The 26,306-nt window shown below is 40.2% G+C and overlaps 1 protein-coding gene across 3 annotated transcripts in view; it reads right to left on the bottom strand.

The window, feature by feature from the left end:
* Positions 1-26,306, bottom strand: part of tln1 (talin 1) — a 57,604-nt gene that overhangs the window by 5,375 nt on the left and 25,923 nt on the right. For all 3 annotated transcript variants that reach the window (XM_040048663.1, XM_040048661.1, XM_040048662.1), the window contains exons 17-55: positions 24,598-24,806; positions 24,411-24,509; positions 24,049-24,216; positions 23,601-23,895; positions 21,454-21,620; positions 21,222-21,350; positions 20,572-20,685; positions 19,882-19,995; positions 18,996-19,130; positions 18,504-18,632; positions 18,246-18,348; positions 16,190-16,398; positions 15,948-16,067; positions 15,337-15,534; positions 14,955-15,094; positions 14,759-14,852; positions 14,449-14,538; positions 13,714-13,836; positions 12,662-12,805; positions 12,402-12,563; positions 11,728-11,868; positions 11,411-11,592; positions 10,622-10,754; positions 10,024-10,125; positions 9,705-9,875; positions 9,331-9,579; positions 8,208-8,327; positions 7,969-8,115; positions 7,632-7,798; positions 7,079-7,262; positions 6,443-6,568; positions 5,011-5,127; positions 4,463-4,648; positions 4,062-4,169; positions 2,083-2,188; positions 1,556-1,680; positions 1,007-1,132; positions 788-850; positions 525-707 (exon numbers count right to left, since the gene is read on the bottom strand). In XM_040048663.1, the coding sequence (XP_039904597.1) occupies positions 525-707; positions 788-850; positions 1,007-1,132; positions 1,556-1,680; positions 2,083-2,188; positions 4,062-4,169; positions 4,463-4,648; positions 5,011-5,127; positions 6,443-6,568; positions 7,079-7,262; positions 7,632-7,798; positions 7,969-8,115; positions 8,208-8,327; positions 9,331-9,579; positions 9,705-9,875; positions 10,024-10,125; positions 10,622-10,754; positions 11,411-11,592; positions 11,728-11,868; positions 12,402-12,563; positions 12,662-12,805; positions 13,714-13,836; positions 14,449-14,538; positions 14,759-14,852; positions 14,955-15,094; positions 15,337-15,534; positions 15,948-16,067; positions 16,190-16,398; positions 18,246-18,348; positions 18,504-18,632; positions 18,996-19,130; positions 19,882-19,995; positions 20,572-20,685; positions 21,222-21,350; positions 21,454-21,620; positions 23,601-23,895; positions 24,049-24,216; positions 24,411-24,509; positions 24,598-24,806 (5,678 nt within the window). The remainder of the gene's footprint in view (positions 1-524; positions 708-787; positions 851-1,006; positions 1,133-1,555; positions 1,681-2,082; positions 2,189-4,061; positions 4,170-4,462; positions 4,649-5,010; positions 5,128-6,442; positions 6,569-7,078; positions 7,263-7,631; positions 7,799-7,968; positions 8,116-8,207; positions 8,328-9,330; positions 9,580-9,704; positions 9,876-10,023; positions 10,126-10,621; positions 10,755-11,410; positions 11,593-11,727; positions 11,869-12,401; positions 12,564-12,661; positions 12,806-13,713; positions 13,837-14,448; positions 14,539-14,758; positions 14,853-14,954; positions 15,095-15,336; positions 15,535-15,947; positions 16,068-16,189; positions 16,399-18,245; positions 18,349-18,503; positions 18,633-18,995; positions 19,131-19,881; positions 19,996-20,571; positions 20,686-21,221; positions 21,351-21,453; positions 21,621-23,600; positions 23,896-24,048; positions 24,217-24,410; positions 24,510-24,597; positions 24,807-26,306) is intronic.

Genomic DNA, 26,306 nt, shown 5'->3' with positions numbered 1-26,306 from the left:
CTTAAAATGCTACCACAGCTACATCTATTTTAATATGACAGTCACTTAGCTTTGTAATGCATCTGTTAGGGGTCTGGCTAAATGGGTCATTTCACACATGGTTCAAAGGCTGCACAGCTTTAAGGAACTGCCACGATTGAAACATCTTTTCACCATTGTGCACCACTTTTGTCTGGGTTCCCGCTTCCTGAGTTACTGTCCATAATAACCCATGACGTCATGTTTACCTCTCCAGTTGTGTTAAGTGTGTTATAAATAATGTTTTTTTTTCATGCAGAACAAACAAAATGTGAAACTGACCTTGGACAGTATTAAATACTACCGCCAGTCTTTTGCCATCTTTCCTTGTCCTTTTGTTTATGTTCATTTATCGGGCTGGCTACACACTCTGTCTCTTCTTGACAGTTGTGACTTTGACCTCAGCATCTAGCCAAATAAGGCCTTTTAAAGTGGCACAGTAACAGAAGTAATAGTAGCTCTCCTGTGTTTTTGCGCCTTGAGCAAAATTAACATGCAGTGCTGACCTGGAGCCTCTTCATGGTCTGTGAGTCCTGGTCAGCCTTGACCTTGCAGGCTACCAGCAGCTGAGCAGTGGAGGCTGCCACCTGCTTTGCTGATGAGATGAGCTTCTCCTCACTGGCATGTCCCTGTACTGCAGAGTTTGCTGCCTCACACAGGTTGTTGGTTGCTGCAGCGACCATTCGAGCCTATGGAGTCAAAGTTCTCAGTGGTTAGATGTTTTAGGAATACCTTTAAAAAAATTACAAAATTATAACAGGAGACTTACAGCTGAAATGAGCCCCTGAGACCACTGTCCATCATCTACGGCATTAGCTGGGATTGCCCCCACCTGAAAATCCAGGATAATTATTTTTGATGGACATCAAAATGACATTTATGAATGAATGTTACTAAACTCCTTGATAGAAATGATTATTAGCTTTATTTGTGGGATTTCGCTTATGTTTAAATGCACATATCAGTTCTTTTGTTGGTTCTCACATACCTTCCCTTGAGCCACCAGCTCCCTCTGTGCTGCTGAAGCAGCTTTTACCAGAGCACTGGTGGCAGCTGCAATAGACTTGGCTGCCTCCAGAATCTGCTCCTCAAAGTTCAAGCTCTCATCGGCCTCCTGTTTGAGAGAACAAACCAATAGTAAAGAAAAATGCTGCACTATGATTAACTGTAGAATAGAACAGACTAGCTCTTTATTGTCATTGTACATGCACAATGAAACTATGGATTCCCCACACTAGCTGTGCAGGAATTAAATATAAATAGTAAGACAGCAAGAATAAATAAAAAGAGGCTGAGACAAAAATATTCAGACAAAAAATGAATAGGGCTTGTCTACAGGAAATATTGGTTTGAAGAATAAATTAATAAGTATGAAAAGTATTAAGAGCGTCAAGAATAAGCTTTGTGGTGCTGCCATTATCTGTGTTGTGAGTAGTTGTCAGCACATAAGAGATGTGACACACAAAATGACTGTGACCTGGTGTTGAGGTTAACAGGATCAGTGTGAATACTTGTGCTCTGTAAAAAACCCTCTGACCTTGGGCTTAGTCCTCGGCCTCAGCTGCTCCAGTTTCTTGGCAGCAGCTTCAATAGCTGCTGCTGCTCCCAGCAGTTCATTCTCTGCAATGACAGTGGGATCCTCAGGGTCCACCCACTCTGTGCCTAAAAGACACGGGGGGAAAAATGAGTACTGTCACTCTGTGCACAAAAACACATTTTAAACTCTTCCATCAACCCCAACCTAGAATCCTATGGGCAAAAAGGGGTTTACCTAGTTAGTAGCAGTGTTTACCTAGGTGGCATGTAGCAAATTGAGGCTATAGGATGCCACACAGGTTTCCTATTTGACACTCCCTATTGACACAGACAGTGACTAAATCAATACTACCTGATCTTATACCATCTAGTGTCTAATAATGATGATGATGATAATAATAATAATAATGACAATTAAAAACTTGGATTTGTATAGCGCTTTACAGAACAGTAGAAAAAAAAAAAACAGTGCTATATATTAATCCTCTAACTTCAGGCAAAGTTGTTAAAGATCAAAGATTTAGATACCTTTCATGGCCTCAGCAGCCTGGATAAGCTCAGTGACGGAGCCTGCCACCTGCTTGGAGTAGCTGGCTAACTGCTGCTTCAGATCATGAGATGGCTTCATGATGATCTGTGTATAAAGGAAGAAAGTCACAAACTTTATTACTTTGCTTCATTCACCTGTTGTTCCTATACTGCATGTACTTGAATTAATCAAATCCCAGCCTATACTAAACTAATGCTAAGATAATCAAAGTAGATGATATTACATTGCACCGTACGTCACTCTCCTTTGAGTCAAATACCGGTATCTAAGCTTTACAGATACTATCTAGTAAGGCAGTAATGAGCCTGTATCATATCACCTTTTAGTAAAGTTCAACTACAAATCTGGATGAACATCAAGTACAGGGGCAATAAGAGCAGAGCGGATAGATGAAAACATGCATAAAATTAAAACAAAAAAATGTGTAAAATTACAATTCTGTGCTCTTTATTCAAATTCAAGATGTGACTTTATTTCTGTATGTTTACATTTTTTCAGTTATACTGTGTTGTGTAGCAAGACTAGACTAACTTCCCGATATACTCAGGGATCTATGTTGTGCTATCCTAGATAGTGGTTCTGACACTCAAGTCATGAGCCTCCTTCCTTCCCCTTAGCATACAGTGTCAGGTTGCAGGACTTGGGATAAACCCTATACGCATGGAGTGTTTTGTCTTGATGTCAGTGGCTTCTATCTACTCCTTTGGCCATATTCAAATTCCAGCAGGGTATCTGACAACCAGCAGGGCATAGGTGTCGATTGCTCAGATTTTGTTCTTCCTATTCAGCTGACTCCTCAGGGCTTGCCTTACTCTTTGCAGGTATTTGGTGGTTGCAGCTTTCCTAGCGGCCTCTTCATGGTTCCCATTTGCCTGTGGGATACCCAGGTTCTATCTGAAGCTGTGGACTAGTTTTTATATAGCTCTTTTCTACTCTACCTGAGCACTCAAATTGCTTTATACAACTTGCCTCATTTACCCATTCACATCCATTTATATAAGTATGTTTTTCTCTTTTTTTCCTGAGAAAATGCTTTCTATCCAAAATTCACACGCATATTTACTTTGATGGATTCATGGATTCACCAGAGAGTGTCTTGCCAAAGGATATTTGGCATGCAGACTGCAGCAGCCAAGGACCAAAGCACGAACCTTCCGATTAGAAGATTTCTCTCCTGAGGTACAGCTGTCCTCAATGTCTGAAAAGTCTCCTTCTGGTAGTGCAATCCGCTTAGTTCTGACTACATTCCTTCTCTTTGTTACCATCCAATTGCACTTGTCCAGTCCGAATGACATTCCAATGTCATTGCTGTAAATCCTAGCAGTAAGTGGATGTCTCATTCACTTTGGCATACAGCTTCATGTCCATGTAGAAGTGATGAGTCATGATTGCGCCATTCTGTAGTTGGTATCCATAGTCAGTCCCATGAATGATCTCATTCAGGGGGTTTAGGCTTATGCAGAACAGCAGTGGGGACAGAGCAACTCCTCAGTAAATACCATACTTGTGTTATTGGCATGAAGTTGGTCTCTAGTGCTGTTCACCTCATCCCCATTGAATTTATGATAAAACCTCTTCATTTAGTTAGTTAGCCATTCTCGTGCCTCATCCATTAGTGCTCTCTCCGAGATTGGAGGGTTGGAATGATGAAATCTCCCCCCTGACCTGATGTCTTGGCTCCCTCTTGCTGTAGAATTTGTTTTGTACCTCATCAATCTCTAGTTGTGATAGCAGTTGCTTCTTCTGGATGTTGGAACACTGATCTACTAGTTATTTCATCTTTAGTCTAGATGTTGCTTTTTTTTTAATGTAATTTTATATTCTTTCAGACTGAATTTCTGAAAAAGGTGCTTGTTATGCATTTCTCCTTTCTGAAGGTACTAGTGATTGTGGTGTAAATGCTGTCATGACAGAGGCTTAAAATTCCTGTTATTCACTGCTCTCCATATCATCTTACCACCAATACATGCTCCAGCAATCCCAGATATCCAGAAGCACATTCTTTGCCATAGCGCAGAGCTCTCATTTGCACGTCTTTGCTGACCTCTGGGTGGTAGGCAGCTTGCTGCAAGGCAAACAGTAAGAAAAGTCAGTCAGTGATAGCAAGGGCAGAAAGATATCTTATTCATATTAAAAGGTAATTCTGGCTAGAGCTGCATGTGATTATAAGTAGTCCCATGTAATTTGAATATTGGAAATGCCAATATTATAGTGTCTAAGTTGTATGTATATATTTTTTGTCATTATGACAAAAATACCTACCAAACTATTCTCTGAGACCTCATTAATTACTGCACATTGAACTTTGTTTGGCAGCCCATGAACAAACACTATTTAGTAGTTCATGGTCTGCCGTACCTTGCACGAGTGCAGCATCTCAGCAATGGCCCTTCTGCTAAGGTTAGCTGTGGCAATGATGTCTTCCTGACGACAAGAGTTCCCAGCAGCCACTGCCTTTGCTGTTGCCATTGTGATTCCTTTAGTCATGCGGATGAACTCTTCTGGTGTGGTGGTCTTTGCTGGAGGATCAGCACTGTTGAATACCTGTGTGATAAAACCAGGTTGAATGTTAGTGAGTTTTCCTTGTGCATTAACTTACTTACCTCATGATAGGACACGTGGTCCCAAAAGCTATTTTATGTAACACCAAGGCCTTTAGTCAAAACTCTCTTCTTGCTGCCATAAGACATCTTTGAGATGGCAGTTGCCTCAAAAGTTTTGAACTGGAAGATATTAATATTATGCAGATGAGGGTTCTTATTCTAAAAGCTTTTCACTGGCTTGTGAAACAGGGGTTAGGAAATGGCCATGGCCCCTGTGGAGGAATCTCCTGTGTTTTAACTGAATCCTTGGCAGGGTATTTCCAACTGGCTTAAACTGTAAAGAAACATTTATCCCACACTCACAGCCAATTCCTGTTTGATGTGTTCAATAGTGGCCTCCAAAGCTCTCGTCCCCTTGGTGGCTTCATCCTCCACAGCCTTCACAGTCTTCAGGAGCGATGTTACATTGGTCACCATCACCTAGCGGAGTCAGGTCAAATTATGTGGTAATACATTAGAGTGATGAAAATATCTTAAATATTTGATACATTATTTTTAAACTAGATGTCACTAGCATATTTTAATTAGATTTTTACAATACGTAGCACTTAACAGAAATATTTAAATATATATACACTATATAATAAAAAGTATTTTATATATTATATTTGTTACATATTAGAAAATATTTTTGTCTCTCCTTCTCTTCATATGCTGTCTGTTTTCTATTGTAGTGGACAGCATTTTGGGTTTTTTTCATCCAGAAGATGTTGCTTTTAGGTTTTTGACATTTAAAAAGGTCATGAAGGGGTGTTTTTTTCTGGATACAGACCAAGTACAAAGTGCTCTGGATTTGGTGAAGGCTCTTTTTAAATAATCCTAACAACTGAACAGATTTATGTGTTAATCTTAAATGTGTATTCATTGTACTGGTAAGAATTACACTGCAACATAATTACAAATCCTCTCTTGATACTTCAATTTTCCAATCTTGGTTCCATGCAATTAGACTAGAATAAAACTGCATGTACACATAAAACTGTTTTTAAAAGTTTGTATTTGTCATTATATCATCATGTGTTTTCAGGATCTAGAATTAATTTTATTTTTTGTGTGCTTTTATAGAACTTAAACCAAAACAAAATGTATATGTGTATTTCACTACCTGTTCAATATCAGCATCTGGACATGTATTTAGATCCTGAATGTTTTGAAGTCCTTAGAAGCATAAACTCAGATATAACATCTATTACTCTAGTTCATTTAAATATTTTCTCACTTTGTAAAAAAAAAAATCAATGACTTGCTTGCCAATAAATATGTGGGAAACAGTAGCTTTAGACCATAATTTCATGTGTGGACAATGATAAATATAATTTCCTGAAAAATAAAACATTACAAATCTGTCAATGCACAGATAGAACTGCACATTTGTAAAAACTTTTGGTCATTCAGTGTAAAATCGCTAAGTACTTCCCACCAGATCCTTTCAGAATCAGCTATTTTTTTTTGTATACTTTTAGCAGATTTAATGTAGCCATGTAAAATTGTACCTTTATACCACAGACCTGCACATTATAAGGCAATTTCAAGTTGCCTTATTTTTTCAAATGGTGTCAAGCCCTTGTAACTACTCCTTGTAAAGTATAGGAGGTAGCTAAATGAAATGTTCAAGCCAGAAAAACATATTTAAGCTTTGTTAAAAATTACAACCACGTAAAAGTCAAGGTGTCTATTGTTGTAAAGTGTCAGCAAATAAAACTGACTTGAACTGATTGCTAGTTTTGTATCTTACCTTAGCAGAATTTTTAAGCTGCAGCATGCTGGGGTCATCGTGAGGCTTGCCTGCAGCTGCCTTTGTGGCGCTGATGAGGTTTCCTAGGGCTTTGGCCACATCTTTCACTGCATTGATCAACACCACCTGTACTCAGCAGGGCACAGAGCTTAAATTGTTATCTGATACAGTGCTTAACAAATTATTTGATCACCACCCAATGTAAGGTTTATGCCCTAGCTGCCTTAAATTAACAGTATCGGTAATTACAATAATTATTTTTGTTTCCATAATGGTTCATCTACTAGGATGCACAAGCTCTTTAATAAAAACATTTCTTTTTCTCATTAAGAAGCCAAATTACAGCTATTTATTTGCATTCCTAAACAGTAAAATTCGTTTTAGTTGTTAAATGTTTGATTAACTTCTGACTTCTCAGAGAAGTCAGTACGCTGGCTCAAATTTGGCCATAAAAAATTCACTTCACTATTTTTCTAATGAATAACAACACAATCCTTAATTTTAAGCAAGTTTTTGACAGATTTCTAAAATGCTTTTCTTGTTTTTATGGCAGGTGGTCTAATATATTTGTACCTTTTCATAAGAAGCAAACATACATGTTTGCCAGTATAGAAGCAGACAAAAATGCATCCATACCTGGGTCTCTGGGTCTTCGGAACCCAAGCTGGCTGCCCCCAGTTTTACCACATCTGCCAGTTTGGTAATGGTGGACACTGAGGACTGGGCCGCCTGGGCCAGCCTTTCCTGACTGGCCCCAGCACCAGCCACCAGCAACTTGGTGTCCTCCACCAGAGCCTTGGCTGTCTTTAGGATGCATTCCCTGTAAAAACAGCATAGCAAAGATGAACATTATATGACTTCGACTCAAAAATGACCTTATCTTTCTTTCTGGTACAGAAACCATCATTCCGGGGTTTACAAATTGAGAATTTTCACTAAACATGCTTCCTTGAACAGGGCCATAGTTCCTTCCACTACTACTTACTTACTCCAGTTGTAGTTTTTACTTTCTCAAAATAAGGCTAAGGTAATTTGCTGGTTTCTGAAGCCAGAATAAGATGTTTGCATGTTTAAAATGCATTACTGATGTTCACAAAGCCTGATCATATCATGACATTAGACTGCAAATCAACTTGTCAAATCAACAAATCATCTGTAATATAGCCTACAGAGGGTCTCTAATTAGTACCTGTGGTCAGCGAAGGTTTCTGCATTTTCACGGTTCAAAGTTCCAGCAGTTGCAAACATAATGGTGGTGTCAAGGTCTGCAATAATTCCAGACACTGCACTGGCAGCAGTGATGCAGGCCTGGGTGCCACGGTTACCTGCCTGCAGAGATGCTAACACATGGGAGACCTGCAAGAAAATCAATAAGTCTTATAAGTTTTATAAATGGAAAGGTAAATTAAGAATAAAAACCACAGAGTAGGAGAAAATGTCTAATTTTTTTCACTGCTGATCTAATAAAGACAAACTGACCAAAAAAGAATTCAAAAGACAAGTTATGTGTTAGCTTGTGTTCTGACCTTCTCAGAGACTTTCCGTGCGCTTTCAATCAGCTCTTTCTTAGTAAAGGTGTCATTAGGGCTGCACTGAAGAGCTCCAGCTTTTGTCACCAGACTTGTGCAGGTGAAACCCAACTCACCCACCTGCTTCTTAATATGAGAACCAATCTGGAAACAAAGACATGACAACATGAAAACTGTGGAAAGGACACTTTCCAAGTATAGACACTCCACACATTAGACACATTAGTTGGATTTACTTCATGATTCTCTGCAGTAACGGCTGCATATTTGGCTTCGTTCGCAAGATTTCCAAACTCATTGGTCAGCTCGTTAGCTAATCCTCCAAGGTCATCTGGGTTGGTGTTAGACTTGGTCACCTGAAGACAAATAAGAGGATGCTAGTTACCGAGTTTGTTCCACACATGTTTCAACATGAATTAAGTATTGATGCAAATTTACTAATATGAGTTTCATACGATCATTTAATGAGTGTGTCAATAATAAAGAAATCAAGAGGCTTTTGTGGAAATTATGTGTGTTTGCACATGGCTTTGTATGCGTTTTTGTCTTCATAATATCCTTATCACAATGAATGTGATAAGGATAAAGTGCAAGAAAAGAATGATAAGTAACAGAAATAATATTACGGTTGGAGAAAAAAGATACATTTTTCAATAACATACATCTATCTGGTAGAAGTCTGATTCTATTGGTGAAATGTGAGGTTGTCCCAAGGCTTGCATGTAAATCTACGCTACGCCTAGGGTGGTACTGTGTCTTTGTTACCTGTGTGCATGATCCTCTGTTTACAGCCTATGCGTTCCAGTTTTGTTGGTTCCATTTAGTTTTCCTGACTTGTGTCAGGATTTTTTAGTAGAGCCACCTGTGTTATCATTTTGAAACTCCTACATCACCTTGGTCTCTAGTTTTTTGCATTCACAGCGTGTCCACGCTGCTCGCCCACCTACCCGGTGGTGTGATGACAATACCCCATCAGTCTTTTACAGCTGAGGAGTAAAAACTGGAGGAGTACCCAGCTTAGGTTCTGCCAAAATACTAATTACCAGATTTTAGGGCCTGAACCACTGAAAGGATGCAGTAATAGTAATAGTATGTTCAATTGATACTCTTGCTGTTTTTGCATATGACAGCCTTTGTGGTGTGATTTGTTTTATTCCATTCATAACTGTTTAGTGGCAATGACAGGAAATCCCACAGCTGTCTCCTAATATGGTACTTTTTCATGCTCAATCCTCACTAAGAGGGAGCATGCTTTATTCATTTAGAATTTCTAACTGAGCTCAACTTTTAAATGGAAAAATTAATGACTAACAACAAACCAAAAACTATCCCCCATGCATTATTATCATAATATTTTACCATCTCTTGCACAGTCACAGCAATGGCCTTGGCTGTCTTAACCATGGTAGTCTGGTAGTCCACAAAGGTGCCTTCAGGTTCTTGCATTGGTGTATCTTCCATTTTATTGATGGAATCATTGATGGAGTCCACCATACCACCTACTGCACCAGCTGCACTGGCTGCTTCAGACAGTGTGGCACCCAAGTCATCTACTGCTTCTTTCATCATCTGCACGGACTCCTCCAAGGCCTCGTGCATGTGGGCTGCCTAGATAAAGGAAGCACATTGGTGTGAGCAGTGCAAAAATGCTCAGTGTGTTCAGTGGTACTTAATCACATAGAGTACAATCAAGTACACATATCCAGAAGACATTATATTTCAACTTTCATTACCTTTGGATTGCCTCCAGCCTCCTTAGCAGTGTAGAGCATCTGCAGGGCCGACTCAGTCAGGGTTTTGGTTTGGTCTAAAACAGCCATCTGTTGTTGACTATTGAGAATCTTGGATGCTGTGCCAATGGCTCCCATGATCAGGGGCTCAAAGTAACTGGCCATCTGAGAGACCTGTTCAAATGTGTGGGCAACAAATAATTTTATTTAAGTACAAAACTGATTCCAAAATAAAAGGAACATGTCAGACTTCAGCCTGTAGCTGGACCATCACATCGTCCAAATTGTGTTGCCTGTAAAAAGTTGCTGTCTTAAGGTTTACCTTGTGTCCCAGCTGGGAGGCCTCAGATCGAGCAGCTACAGCCACGGGATCAATCAAGTTACTAATCTCATGGACTGAGGCAGCCATCTGCTCATGGAGAGTCTAAAACATACACATATGAACTGTCAGTCAAACTCAGATACTTTAAATTAGCCCCAAATTCAGCTTCATTTACTATGTCTACCAACAGACTTATTACACATCAGGTCAAGGAACAATGCATGCTGAACTACACTACATCACAGTGGCTTCCTGAACCGTTTGTCCCTCAAAACACTTTTGTGTTTCCTCACAATAACTTTTCACTTTCCTTGTTGTAAAATGGTCATTCTAACTAGCATGGACCAATGCACAGGCTGTTCAGGGGATTGGCAGGAAGAAATATTCTGTGGGGGCAGTAACATCCATACCATGATTTTTCAGGGGTTTAGTAGGTGAAATTAGATACATATAGACACATACATATATATTCAACGTAGAATAAACAACAAACAATCAAGTGTAATGCTTTTATTTTGTATAGGATACAGCAATTCAATTTTCTTGCTGCATTCATACAGAGTCAGTGAAAAACTAATAGTGGAGTGTGCATGTTTACCTCCATTGAGATGTCCTCTCGTGGTGTTAGGTGCTGGCTTATGGCTGCCAGAGAGGCCTGATCAACTTCACGGATGCAGCCATTTAGTGCTTCAATAGCATCATCACATTCTCTCTGGCCAGGAGCTTTTTCTCTGCACACATGAGATGAAGGGTGTAATTACTACACACTCTTATAACCTGCTTGACTAAATCTAAGCAGAGAACCAATTCTTACTTTTATAGTTTTTTACATTTTGACTTGTTTGGGCTTTTTTTTTTTTTTTTTAGATGATTTTAATTTTCATTCCAGGTCAGTGTTCCCTTCATCTTTTCCCTTTCATTTTTGGCCATAGTTTGCAACTATTTGACTGTATGTGTCTATGTTGGAGTGAATGCCTGCCGGTGTAGCTGATTATGTGTCTGTATGTTTGTGTGGCTTTTATTTGAACTGTGAAGCACTTTTTAACTCTTTGTTAAGTGCTATACAGTTATTATTATAATAATTATAATAAACTAAACAACCCCCCTTATATGTTATATATGTCATTCAAAAGTCTGATACAAATCTATTCCAAAGTTTGGGTTAAATAACACGTTACTCATAAAAATGATGCAAGACTTAATGGCCAATAATAATTTTGTGATCATTACAAAATAACACAAAATATTGTGTAAATCTATGCATTATTTATATTATGCATGGTCATTTACATAATATACTGTTACACTGTTTTCTAGGTGTGATGGTTGAGAGGGAGCCCAGACAGTAGTAGTAGTGGAAGAGGCCAGTGTGCAGAGCAGGGTCTACCTCATGTTGGTGATGAGTTTCTTGATGGAATCAGACACAGTTCTGGAGTGTCCAGCAAGCACGGACCACTTGGGCGGGTCTTTGGGGTTGACAGCCAAAGAACGGGCAGTCTGGATCAGGCCAGTGGAGCTTTCCAGCATTGTCTTAGCTGCTGCCACAATGGGCTCCATAGCTGCAAGACCCTGAACCAGAGAATAACAAATCAGGATCTATCTGAGAATATGAAAATCTCCTGATGTTAGATTCTGTAACTTGTAATGATATGACAGGGCACATTAGTGTCGTAGCAATGCTGTAATGGCAGCTATTGGAAATACCTCAGGGCTGATCTGAGCAGGAATGCTGGCGAATTCAGGATTGGAGGCAAAAGCAGTCAGGTTGTCCACAGCTTCTATTAGAGGGCCAGTGGCAGCTTTACACTTTTCTCTGTTCGCCTGGTTAAAGGCTCCATCCAAAGCCTATGCAGGGGACACAGACATGACTTCCATAAGAATTTTTCAGCACTATTTAGTTCTAGAACACTAGCTGTTTACCTCCTAGAACAGTGTAATGTAGCAAGGAAGAAGAGGTTTAAATAATATAGCTGTCAAAAGTGAGCTAATGAGCTCTTGTTTAATCCTTTTTTATGAGTTTTATTAGTTTTCTTTTATTATAGAAAACGTGGATTTGACTGTTCCATTTTTACACACTTTCAGATGTATACTGGATAAAGGCCGGAAGACATGTCTCAGTAAACATATGTTCGACAACCCTAATATGTCTGACCAGTTTGACGAGAACTAAAAGTAAAGACATTTCTTACATGTTTTTATTACTTTTCTTACATTTTTTTGAAAATCCTATTCTTAAATGATAGTTAAATATAATTGACTGTAGTTCAGTTTGTAAATTAATACTTGTCACTACATCATAATTAACCTTTTCACTCAAGCTGTGGGTGTGTGTGTATGAATGACACTGATGTGTGTTTGATATGGCTTTTATTACAAACCTTTATGGATTTGACCAAGTTGGCAGTGGTGTTGGCCACTTCTTTGGCTGACTGGACAAACTGCCTCTTGGCAATAGGGTTAGGAGTTTTAGAGGAGGCCAATCTGCAGGCATTACAGAGCGCAGAGGTGTGCTTGGCCACTATGGTTGCTGCGGAGAGCACCTGCATGGGGAGAGTAATGGTCATCACATTCAGACTCAATAATCAGTCAAAGAAATCTGATAAAACTGACAATTACTTGCAGTGAGGCAAGCATTTACCTGGGATTGAGTGCAAGCTGGGTCCACCAGGTTCTGACAGGCCATCTGAATAGACTGATTGGCTCGTGCAAACTGAGCAGGGTCTACCAGGCCCTTCTGACCTGCTGTGCTGTTGGGGTCTGATACACCCAGTAAATAGGCAGCCTAGAGACATAAAATCACCTATAAGTTCATTGTATGAGATGATGATGAGATGAGATAGCCTTTATTTGTCAGTTGCAGGTCTTTTGCCCACAACCGAGATGACAGACCTTGCCGACCGTACATACAATACACAAACATCACATTGGGGAGACAGGTCAGGCTAGGTAGCGAGGAAAAAAAAACATCGAAATGTGTAACACAGAAGGATAAGACAGGAATGCACAGATATCAACACACCATAGCACAATAAACACAGACAAGCAACATGGGAAAGTGTTCCAGTGTGTACATCTGATCTGGGACCGCTGCAATCTTCGACTGCGCCTCCAGCGGACCCGATGTCCACATCAGAGGGGAGGTAAGCGTTGGAGGTGGCGTTGGATCCGGGGTAGGGAGGGTGATGCGTCAGTATCCATAGTGTCCATAGTTCAGCTGACATAGTGTCCTTCGCCCTGCCTGGCTAAGTAAACAGTCTTCCAGCCAACCCAGGTGGCCTTGCATGGAATGGGAAGGAACAGACTCAACACAGTCGTTATCAGGGAGTTGTTGTTCGGCTCCAGCCTTGAGCCCACAGGTGGCGCCGAAGGGGTAGCCGGATTATGATGGTAATTTTTCTTTTGCAACAACTCATGAGAATTTCAAGCTGTTCTTTAACACTCCGACACTGGTCTCTCAATCTCCCGTTGGAGAACCGCGAGTTTCTCCATGATGTTATTAACCTTCAGTTCCGTGGTCTTGTCATTCTTTTGCTCAAAGAGCATATTCTGAGACCTCACGACCACAGTCAGCAGTATGTAAATACTTCTAGTGTGTAGCAAGCCAAAATAGACATGTTACCAGCATACTTTACTTGCCTCTGAGCTGCTGTCTTAAGGCAATAATACAGTAATCTACAGTATGAATTTTACCTGTGCAGCTGCTTCAGTGAGACCACAAAGAGCTCTGGAGCCAGTACTGACTGAGTCACCAAACTCTGGCAGGTTGGAGTTTTTGGCATTATGAGAAATACCAGCCATGGACTCACCGAGGACCTATTGACAAATAACAAGAGAATCAGAAATCAAAGAGTGGAGCATCACACATTTAATGATGATATTGAGTAAAGCAAAAGCACTGACAAAGCACTGACTGAACCATAACATTGTAGTCTACATCCAAGCTTTGTAGTTTGTTGCCGACGAAACAAATTGCTTAAATACTTAAATAGTTTAAGGTGTTGAAAAACAAGAAGAAATTAAAACTTGTATCACATGTTTGCTTTGGCTCATTATGTTGTTTATTTATTTTATCATTACCAAGAAATTTTCTTTTAGTTACTATCTAACCGATGGAGCTCACAGCAAAAAACAAAACAAAAACCATGACACTTTCATAGGCATAATGTACATGTGCATAATTTCCTTAGGGATTAATAAAGCATTCTGATTCTGATGACATTGTCTAAACTGATGCAATAAGACGGAGAATATGTGATCTGATAGAATCACGTCCTCTTTTTTTCTGTGGGAGAAACAGCCCGCGCTTCTACTGTTTCCAGTCTATTACCTTGTCCAAATTAGACAGGAACTCCCAATGTTGAAAATCCTAAAAAATAGAACTAAAACCATAAAAGAAAGGCATTAATGATGTGTATTCTACAGTACCTTGGAGTTCTCCATGACACTGTCAATGCAGTCAAAGTATGACAGCTCACTGATTGCTTCTGTCGGGTTCTCCAGCATCCCCTTCACTGACTGCACACAAACACAGCATACATTCCTGACAAACTCACACTGTTAAACTGTACAACTCAGCTGAGTGTCACACAACCTCTATATGACTGAAATGTATTGATTGTTTATGGTTTTCTTTATTATTATTATTATATATTTTTAGAGATTTTTATGATGCGTCTGGGACATGGGAAGCTAAAGAAAAGATGAAAAAGAGAAACTGTTTGATGGTGGCTGTTACCTCAAGCTCTCTGAGAGCATTATCACACTCCTTCTGACCTGGAGCCTGCTGAGTGCACATGGTGATGAGCTGGTTAATAGTGTCTGTAACAGCCCTGCAAAGACAAATGATAAGACAGATAAGTGGTTAAAACCAAAGCTGCAGAAAATAGATTTTTTTATTTTGGTTTGGGGTTTTTTTTGTGGGGGGGTTTTACCGGGCAGCTGCTGCCAGCTGGTTCTTGAGGTTGGGGGAGCTAGGATCAGTGGACAGAGCTTTAGCTGCTAAAAGCAGCTTGCTTGATGACATTGAGATTGTCTTCAGGTTAGACACCACCTGGGTCTGGTCCTCCTTAGACTAGAGGAAAGGAAGAAGTGTGAAGACACTGAAAACTCTATGGCTTTTGCAGTTAATATTTTTTCACCTAAATCATGTGTCATGATGACCCAGCTTCTTGGAATATTAACCTCTGTCTGCTCTTTGCGTGGTACACCACAACAATACAAAGGACAGTACATTTTTGACAATATAAAACTCATAAATACATGTTTAAAAAAATTGGACGACAGTTTGCCTGGTGGTAACTCATTCAAACTGACCTGAGATGTTCCAGCCATGTCAACACCAGCCTCTAGGAAGTTGCTAAATTCCTGTCCAAATTTGCTAGTGGCCCTGGCCAGGTCCTGGGTAGTTCCTCTGGATGACTGGACCACTTCATTGGCTGATTGATTTAGACCAGCTGCAACCTCGTTGAGATGAGCTTGAACCTCCTGGAAGCTCTTTCCACTAGACGGGAACTATGTTGGGAAGAAAAAAATTCTAATACTGCAAGTAGCAATATAGAAAAGAATATTGGCTACAACTGGTTATAACTTTGGTTATAACTGTAAGCAACTAGGCCTGACTCATAAATTATGTTTTCATCCTCAAGCATCCACAATTAACTTGTCTCCAAAGACTGTCTTCCAGGGTTCCATGATATGTACAATTTTGGAGAAGAAAGACTAGTTTTGCTGTGCAACTGTGTTTCACAGGTAAAAAAAAAAAAAAAGAAGAGAAAAAAGAGAGATCAGGAAAATTATGAAAAACAGTAGGTGATGGAACTTGATTGATTAATAGAATAGCTTCAGGGTGAAATACTATTCACCTGAGATCTTTTTATCAGTAACTACAATCTACATTTATTAAAAATTGTTAATTTTGTACTAACAGAATCAGCCAGGAGAGACTTGCTAGCTTCGCCCACAGTGCGGATGGCATTGTCTACATCCCTCTGGCCAGGAAGGCAATTCACACATCTGTTCAAGGCCTGGGAAACCGCCTTAGCCACCTTCACACAGAAACACATGCACATGATGATTGTCATTATTATATGAAAGACATAAACATTCAGAAATAAACTACTGTAGCTACCAAACAAAAGTATTTGTAATCTCTCGGTCTGGCTCTAACCTGGGCCAATCTCTGCTGACTCTCTGCATCTCCTGGTTTAGCAATGGCCCTCTTGGTCTCTTCAATAAGGTTGGATGACTTGTCCATGACATCCCCAGCACAGTCCAGTATGGCACTACGTGCTGCTGAGTCATCTGTGGTAGCAGCGACTCCTCTGGCAGCTGAAGCTAGTGACTTTAGAGCCTGAGCCACATCTCTGGCTGCCATACCTGGATCCAACAGGACAGAGGAGAGAAACTTTGGTGCGTAGAAAGACATAATACAAAATTTACAGTCTGGGAATGCCTAAGGTCTAATTTGTTTAAATTAATAAAAAAGATATTTTGAAATGTAGTATAATGCAAAATTCTTGAGTCACTCGTCATTTCTTTTGCATCACTCATCTTTAGTCCAGACATTCTACTTGACCATTTTCAAGATTGTCTTGTTGTTTTTTTGTTGAACCACTTCAGTCTAAACAGGGACCTAACGCAAGGATTGAATGAGTGAAACAAAACTGGTTCCCATTTCTTCTGTTGATTCCATGAGAAATGTTACAAACTGTCCGTCTCAGAGCAACGCTGAAAAACTAGTTAATGCATTTATTACTTCTAGGCTGGACTACTGTAATTCATTATTATCAGGATGTCCTAAAAACTCCATGAAAAGCCTTCCGTTAATCCAAAATGCTGCCGTGAGAGTACTGACAGGGACTAGAAAGAGAGAGCATATTTCTCTTATATTGGATTCCCTTCATTGGCTCCCTGTTAAATCCAGAATTGAATTCAAATTCCTGCTCCTCACATTATTCAAGTCTTGAATAATCAGGCCCCATCTGATCTTAATATCCTTATAGCACTTCGCTCTCGCTCTGCAGGCATACTTGTTGTTCCTGGAGTATTTAAAAGTAGAATGGGAGGGAGAGCCTTCAGTTTTCAGGCCCCTCTCCTGTGGAACCAGCTTCCAGTTTGGATTCGGAGACAGACACTATCTCTACTTTTAAGATTAGGCTTAAAACTTTCCTTTTTGCTAAAGCATATAGTTAGGGCTGGACCAGGTGAGCCTGAATCCTCCTTTAGTTATGCTGCAACAGGTGTAGGCTGCTGGGAGATTCCCATGATGCATTGACTATTTCTTCTTCAGTCACCTTTCTCACTCACTATGTGTTAATAGACCTCTCTGCATTGAATCATACTTGTTATTAATCTCTGACTCTCTTCCACAGCATGTCTTTTATCCTGTCTTCCTTCTCTCACCCAAACCAGTTGCAGCAGATGGCCGCCCCTCCCTGAGCCTGGGTCTGTTGGAGGTTTCTTCCTTTTAAAGGGGAGTTTTTCCTTCCCACTGTCGCCAAAGTGCTTGCTCATAGCATGTATTATTGTAGGGTCTACCTTACAATATAAAGTGGCTTGAGGTGACTGCTGTTGTGATTTGGTTTCCCAGAAGAGTTGAAGCTGTTATAGCGGCAAAGCATGGGATGACACCATACTAAAGCCTATGCCCTAAGAATGGTATATCACTCAACACCAAATCACAACAAAAGATGCCACATGTGCTTTATACTGTAAGGCAGCGGTCCCCAACCTTTTTTGCGCCACGGACCGGTTTATGCCCGACAATATTTTCACGGACCGGCCTTTAAGGTGTCGCGGATAAATACAACAAAATAAAACCAGTACCGGTACCGAAAAAAAGAAGATTTATTCATAACACACGTGAAAAGACCCAGGGACACCGAGTTAACGATAAAAACGATAACAAAATAACGCTGAAAACCGATAAAAACCCTGAAAACCATACATTTTACACCTGAGCCTCAAATCTCACGGCCCGGTACCAAATGACTCACGGACCGGTACCGGTCCGAGGCCCGGGGGTTGGGGACCGCTGCTGTAAGGTAAAGGCCCTACTATAAAAATTTGACTGGGATCAGAAACAACCCCATTTTTAAAGTGACAGACTCGTATTGCCGTTTCATCCTGTCACATCTCATTGCAAGTAAAGCTTTATTATACTATTTTTCCTCTTGAACAAAAAATATACTTAATAGCTGACATTCTGGTTATGTTAAACTCACCAGTGTAGTTCTCATTTCCCTGGGTGGCTTCACTCAGCAGCTGGGCTATGGCTGAGCTCACAGCCTTGGTGCTGTTACCCAGATCCTGGGAGCATTTCTCAAGCTGAACAACACAGCAAAAGACATGGAAAGAAACATTATCAACCATTCCTACCTTTTGAAAATAACTCACCAATTATTATTATTAAAAAAAATGTTATGTTTATGCTTCGTTCATGGTGTTGTCCAGTGAACCAAAACTATTTCAGTGTTCCTTACCGTCTCTCCTGGTAGTGGTTTAAGTTTGCCTTCTTCTGCTGATGCCTTGGCCTCTTGAATCTCCTTTTCCAAATCTCTCACCGTTGATAGAGCATTGTCTATTTCCAGTGGTCCACAAGCTTCCTGAGCCTAAGATACACAAAAATATCTGTGATTAGTTAAATAAAACATAGTTATATCTTGCATGAATTAGATATCAGTCAAAAAAAATCAGAAAAAAGTTCTACACCATAATTGCTTCACTTGATTCATTGACCAAAAAATAGGCCATCTGTTAGAAATCTGGAAATTCATGTATTTCTTAATCTAAAACAGTAAAAAGAAATCTAGAGAATTAGATCATTCCTGTATGATATCATTTCACAAAAGTTCAAACATGCATGAGTGTTTCTTAGCTCTTTCACTCACTTTGCTGACTCCAGCTAGCACAGTACAATGAATGCTGAAATCTTTCTCAGAATCAAACTGATGAATATATATAATTAGTACTACCTTTTGTGAGGCAGTGCGGAGCTCTGCCAAGGCACTGGCCAGGTTTTTAGCACACTGGCTGAGCTGCATAGCTGAAGCCTGGTCACTGATGGTGGGAACAGCAGCTTTGGAGGCTGTAACCATCTTAGCACCGGGCTGGTAGAGGGAAGAGAGACATGTTGCATTGGTTTTGATTTAAAGCAATTCATTCTAAAAAAGAAAGGGACTATAAAGTGTTTGCTTTTCCTAAAACTTTTGCTAGAGGTGCGTTTACATCTCCTCATTCTTATCTCTAGTTAATAACGGTGTAAATAAACATATAAACAATAAAAAAAACTCAATGAAAATATAGACAGTGCCAAGCCATATTGTTTTCAGGTTTCTGACTATTCTTTTTCATCTCCCCCTAACCTACTGAGACCCAGCCTATTCATTTATGTCCTCTATAATGGAAATTTGTTTTTGGTCTATATCTTTTGACTTATTTGAGCTACCCTACTAAGTTACTACTAAATGTGTTCAATAGACAACATCTTGACTTTCCAATGATATCTCATGTGTTTGGGTGGTCTCCTTTAGTTCCAAAGAGGCAAGAAATCACAAAAAAGGTTAAACTGAAAGATGCAACCAGGTTACATGCATGGCATAAGTTATCAGTGATTTAGCTACCTAAAAAAGACACATTGGTGACACAGAAAATTCCCAGGTTGCAGTAAAATCATCAGAAAAGATTTCTAACCCAGTGACAGACAACAGTGTTACTCTGTCTGTGTTTTAAGATTTGTTGCTCAAAACAATGAGGCCACAATCTGTTTGTGGCTGTTTATTATGACTGTAACACAGTTACATAGCTATACTCTTCTGTTGTTTTGTTAGTCTGCTGTGAAGTTGGTGGTGTGACAGTCACCTGCAGGAAGTTCTGGCTGGCACTAATGAGAGCCAGCTGTGCACTTGGGCTGTCAGGCTGAGACTGGCTGCCTCTGACTCCCTGAACCAGCTGAGGGATCTGCTCTGCGACAGCCTGGAGACACACACACACAATACAGTTTTTAAAAATATCTTAACACAACAAGCATAACTTTGCTAAGGTGGACAGTCGCATTCAGATCCTTCAGTTTGAAGGGTTTAGAAACCTCTGTACACTCCAGTCTGTCCCTCCTTTAAAAGGTTCTAGTCATCATACCTGGTGTGGATCGTCTGATTCTCACAGATTTGAAAGACAATAGATAAAGGCATGTACTTACTATTAGTGGGAATACTCTGGGTTTTTTTTTTACATTGTTTTAATTATGAGAAAATGTAATTTTTATTTATCATTTCTTTGAGTATATCAAGTTTATTAACAGGAGTGTGGCAGAGGTGTGGCTCAGCTGCAGGGGAGGAGTGGGAGAGTGAGCTCAAGTGATACTCCTCAAAGTGATACAGTGTGTCGGGTCAATCACTACAAGGCGATATTAGGTTGTCCATATATCTTTTTTAAAAAAAAGACCCAAAACCTCCATGAAATTTACTGTTTGTACCACTGATTGTTGATTCTACATAGCAAGCTTAGTTCCATATATGTTTATATAAACCAAAGCAAGTACAGAGTTTTTACCTTGCAGCCCACAACAAGCTGCTGCTGGGCGGCCTGGTTCTTGTTGGTTGAGGCTGCATGTTGTGCAGCAGCAATGGTCTGAGTGGCTGCTGCTGCTGCTTGTTTGGCTGCGTTCTGCCAGAAGAAAGGAACACGACAAGTCAAAAAAAACAGCAAAGAGCACAAGACTAGCAATAATCAGAGAAATGACTCAGACAGAACTAATAATAAGATGCAAATGTTAAACTTTTAAAGTTAAAAACAGGAAGTTACTGAAACCAGTATTATAATTAAGCATCATGTCAGACAGGCCACAAAGTTAAACTTAGTTATATTCCCGAAAGAGACGCTGTACTAAAGTGTTTCAGAAATATTCAGAGTTCCACCGATCGTGGTTGGGTGTGAAATAGCTGCATCAGCATCAGACATTTTAAAAGCATTTTTGTGGTAAATCAATTCAATGCTATTTATATGGTGCCAAATCAAAGTAACGGTTGTCTCAAGGTGCATTATATTGCAAGGTAAAGACCCTCCAATAATACAGAGAAAACCCCAACAATCAGATGACGGTGACAGTAGGAAGGAAAATTTCCCTTTTAACAGGAAGAAAACTCCAGCGCAACCAAGTTCAGGGAGAGGCAGCTATCTTCCAAACCGGTTGTGGGTGTTACCTCCAGTTTGTTGACTAGGCGTTTCTTGATAGCATTCTGCGCCGCAGCGTTGGTGGCCATGCGGAGACCTTCAGCCGCCTCTCGTAATTTCTGCTGCTGTTCCTCACTGTCGGGATTTGCTGCTGCACCCTGGGATAAAATGTTCACATTGTATATTAAACTAACAAATCAACAAAATGATAACACAGTCTTATCCACAGAGTTTAAAAAAAAGAAAAAGACAAAGGCAGACCTTAGCGGCCTCCACCATCTTGGCTGTGGCATCAGCCAGCAGCTTGGCAGCAGAAAGAAGCTTGCGTGAGTTCTCTAGGTCAGACTCTCCTTCTGCATCCATCTTGATAGCATTGACCAGATCAGAGGTGGCTTGAGCAAGGATACGAGCCTGACGGACCATCTCACCTAGTGTTGCAAAAAAGAAAGATGGAGAAAAATGTGATGATTAAAAAAACAATAAAGAAAATTTCGTCCTTCCAACAGTTGTGTAAGAATATAAATTGATCTTTAGAAGGCAGAAAGCTAAAGAAGAAATATTATTTTAAAATTCTGAGCAAGCATAGTATAAAAACTCTTTCTAAATAATCAACTCCTTAACCATGTCCCACAAAACAGAAGGTTCTAAGAATGTAGAAAAGGTAGCGTAATATAATTAGCATGAAAAGTGGAGGTTAAACTAAACAATAACAGACAAGAAGAATATTATATTTCAAAAAACTGAAATGATTTAGGATTTTTAAGACTGATGCTTTTTTTCACAAAACATAAATGGATCTCCCTAACATTAGTTATGTGTAGCTGTTTATGAGTGCTTACTAACATAATCCCATAAAGCAGTTCGAAAATAATCCTATTTTATTTTCATAAAAAAATGTGGATTAGTTGTTTGCTGCGCTTCAAATATTTGTTCCTAGGAAAGAAGTTATAGACTGCCATCTGGTGGACAAACTATATAGCAAACACAAATTATTCAAGTGTGTTTTTCCCAAGGATGCCTCCCGGGTGAAGTTCTGGCCATGTCCCACCGGAAGGAGGCATGCTGGGGAGATTATCATCATCATCATCATCATCATTTATTTATTTATATAGCACCTGGTAGACCAAAGTGCTGTACAATACTAATATGCACATAGTAATAGATTATATCTCTTGGCTGGCCTCGGTGTTCCCTCAGACAAAGCTCTCTGCTTAGGCTGCTGTCCTGGAGACCCAGCCCCAGAAAATTCATGGATGGATTTATCTTCAGTTATGAATCCAGATAGTGGTGTATCGCAAATAGCTAATATCACCTGTCCCACTGGTCCTACTGATTTCTCAATGGGAGTCTGGTTAAAAACAGAAAAGTCTGGAAGCAAGCTGCTGATTATAGACAACATCAAGAGGCACAAGCTCAAGGTTTTGAGGCATCAACAGTCACAAACATGAACCAAAGATTACTGAAAAATTACAGATAGTTAGAGGAGCAGCTGATGCAAGACAGGCCAAGAATATCACAGAAGTAGATGTCCTTGTCATAAGCCTCCAAACAGAAACATACATAGAAGTACGCAAGGATCACAGTATATGTAAAACTTTTGTAAAACCTTCTTTTCCTTTTTTGTTATTTTCAAGCTGTAAAACTTATAATAATAAGGTAATAATGCATTTTCAAGATCATCTCAGATTTTAATCACTTAGCTTACCATTACGAAATTACTTTTACATGATTTTACATACTGTTTTCTAGCACTAGCCTCTTAAAAAGAAGTCTGAGAATATTTTTTTTAACTAGACTAATGTAGATATGATCAGGTAACATGCTGGTGGAGCGGTTAGTGTCACCTGACAGAAAGAAGAACTCCGGCTGGGCCTCACTGTGAGTTTAAATGTGCCCACTGAATCACTATGGGTTTCCTGTGAGTACTTCAGCTTCTCCCACAGTCCAAGGAGATGCATTTTAGGTTAACTGGTGATTCAAAAATTGCCATGCACATAAGGTAGATGATGAGTTTGAAGTGTATCATATGAAGCACTATTTGAATGCATGGTGAAAATGTTACTTGTAGTCTAAAGCGCTTTCAGTGGTCAGAAAACTGCTATATTACATTGCCAGTACATTACATCTTCAAAATCTTTTTATTTATTTTTTAACAGTGACAAGTGAAAAAAATGCTGACTTTTCTAATATATAGATATTATATATGGAATATCCTGTGTGTCAGCTTTTCTTCAACTATGCTACTCCATATTTGGGGTAAACCAGTGGTGCTCCTGGAAACCAAGATTATTCACAACACATTTTAGAGAATGTAATTTTATGGGTATAAAAAAAAGCCTATAAAGATTTCAAATTACAAAGGGATCCAAAGCCATCCTGTGGAAACAGTTTTAGCTTCCTTCACTTACCAGCATCTCCCATAGAGCTAAAGATGTTCTCAGTGACATCCAAAATGCGGTCAGTGGCTTCTCCATGACGTCCAATGGGATGGCCTCCACTGGCATATTGTTTGATGTGTTGAAGGAGCTCATTAAGAGCCTGTGTGACACCTGTGGCAGCCATGCCCACCTGTTTCAGGAGACCATCATCATTGGTCGCTCCCTGTGATGCCTCAACACAGCCCTCTACTGACTTAGCCACCAGCTTGCCCGCCTCAATTAGCTGCTCCTGGCACACTGGAGAGCTGATTGTTGGAGCCACCACCTTGAAGAGGGATAGGATTATTGGTGGGACAGAAAAGTAGAAAGACCTTAGGCTTGGCTCAAATGCAAAAAGAACATTTCAGTTTCAGTCAACAGTTGTCCCTATCAGACGGTGAACACTGTATTAAAGTCGAGTTCTCAATAGATTACTCACTCTTGTGCAAGCCACTAGCTGAGATGTGGACAAAGCGCATTGAGTTGCTGCTGCGATGACCCGGTTCTGCTGGGCTGAGTCTTCTGTCTTCTGGGCCACATTCTTTGCTTTGAGCACCAGAGCTGCTGCAGCATTAGCCACAGCTTTAGCCAATTGCATCAGCATGTCCTGCCAAAAGCAAACAGCAGTTAGCATACCTTATCATTGGTGAAAATAAAGTCTTGTCAATTGAATGTGAATAGTATCTAATGTGTGATACTTTGTCTTGCATATACAATAGTAGTTCCTATTGCTACACAGCAAAATCAAAGAACTACCAAAACAGCAAAACACTACAATAATAAATGTTATGATGAGCACACCTGGAACTGTTGATCAGTGTCTGCCTCGCCTATGTGAGAAAGCAGCTCTCCGCTGGCTTGGCCCACATTTCCAGCAGCCTGCAGCAGATTCTGACGAGGCTGGAACCAAAAGATATTACTGACCTCAAACAAGAAAGAGTAGAAAAACACAATGTATCTCTGTCTTCCTTTTAGTTTGGCTGTGTACCTCTGTGTTTGCAGGTTGGGCAGTCTTTAGCATTTCAGAGACAGCACAGGCCAGGTTCTTGGCAGCACCAAGCAGATGCTGTCCATTTCCTCCTTCATCCTCCATAAGTGCTGCCAGAAGTTTAACACCCTTTGACATCTCTGTTAGGTTGGAGGAGATTGTAGTAACAGCACAGCCTACTGCTGTGTAATCTGTCTCTGCTGGATCACCTAAAGACAGAGAAGCGCAGAGATTTGTGCTTTATCTCCTACAGGACGCTTGTTATATTTGCATAAGAAACAAATTCAGAAAGTACTCAGAAAACAGATCAGATATCAATGGAAAAAAATAACACTGGATATCTGCTGGGATGAAAGGATGCTACATCATTTGAAGTAAATGAAAATTATCCTACTACAGGGGAATTCAAAGAAACCCAAAAAATCTAAGTGAAAAAAAACAATGCAGCCGGGTAATTTGTATGGCCTCCATGTGCTTGTATGCATGGCTGACAACGTTGGGTCATAGTCCTAGTAAGACTATGGATGGTGTCCTCGGGGAATCTCCTCCCAGATCTAGACCAGGACATCACTGAGCTCCTGGACAGTCTGAGGTGAAACCTTACGACGTCGGATAGATAAAAAGAAACATAATGTCCCAAAAAATGTTCTGACAGGTTTAGGTCTGGCAAATGTGGGGGCCATCCTCCAGGAACTGCCTGCATGCCAATGCACCTGCTGGTGCATTGGCAATAGGGTCTGACAAGGGGTCAGAGGATTTAATCCTGATTCTTAATGGCAGTCATGGTGCTGCTGCCCATGTTACAGAAAGCATAACTTTCGTAACAGCTTCTTGAGACTCTTTCACATCTTCCACATGCTCAGGGTGAGGCACAGAACCCCAGTGGTCCACCTGCCAGTTCTGGTATTCTATGGAAAATGGTAATCAGGTCCTCAATGCTGGGCAGTGAACACAGGGCCTACTACAGGACGTTGGGCCCTCAGGCACCCTCATGAGTTCTGTTTCTGGTGAGAAGACATTCACACCAGTGGACCTTTTGGGGGTCATCTTGTAGCACTGGCAGTGATCATCCTATTCCTCTTTACACAAAGGAGCAGATACTGGTCCTGCTAATGGGTTAAGGACCTCCTATAACTTTGGACAGTTCGGAGTAAACGCCTGTGCTGGGGGACACAGCAAACCTTCTGGCAATGGAACACATTGACATGCCATCCTGGAGGAGTTGGACTACTTGTACAACTACCATAGGGTCCAGGTAGCCTCATTCTACCTTTAGTGACACTGACCCTATCCAAATGCAAAACTAGTGAATGCTTTGCATAGCAAAGTAGGGAACATGTTAGCATTAAAACTCAAAAACTGCAAAGTGAGCAGTGAAATTTATACTAAGAGAACTGATGCTGAAGGACAACCAGTCTTCCAAATTCGTATTATCATTACTGCAAATGAACCTGACCAACAGGAAACTTAATGTTTAATAGTTGTATTTTCGGTTTGATAAGAAATTATGAATAAAATGCCTCAATGTATTTTAAGAGTCACATTGTCAGTGCAGATAATACACATTGTATGAGGAAAGAACAGTTAAGAGAACAGTTCTCTTAATCTTTGAATTCAGGTGTTTTCCAGGTGTATAAAACAAAGCATGTAGCCACACAGTCTCCCTTCACAAGCATTTGTGAAAACTGTAAAGACCTTGCTGTAATAGG

Source organism: Simochromis diagramma, unplaced genomic scaffold (genome assembly GCF_900408965.1).
Source record: "Simochromis diagramma unplaced genomic scaffold, fSimDia1.1 OVJJ01000683.1, whole genome shotgun sequence".
Lineage (NCBI taxonomy): Eukaryota > Metazoa > Chordata > Actinopteri > Cichliformes > Cichlidae > Simochromis > Simochromis diagramma.
The sequence above is the reverse complement of the archived record's forward strand: the minus strand, read 5'-3'. Positions and strand labels throughout refer to the sequence as shown.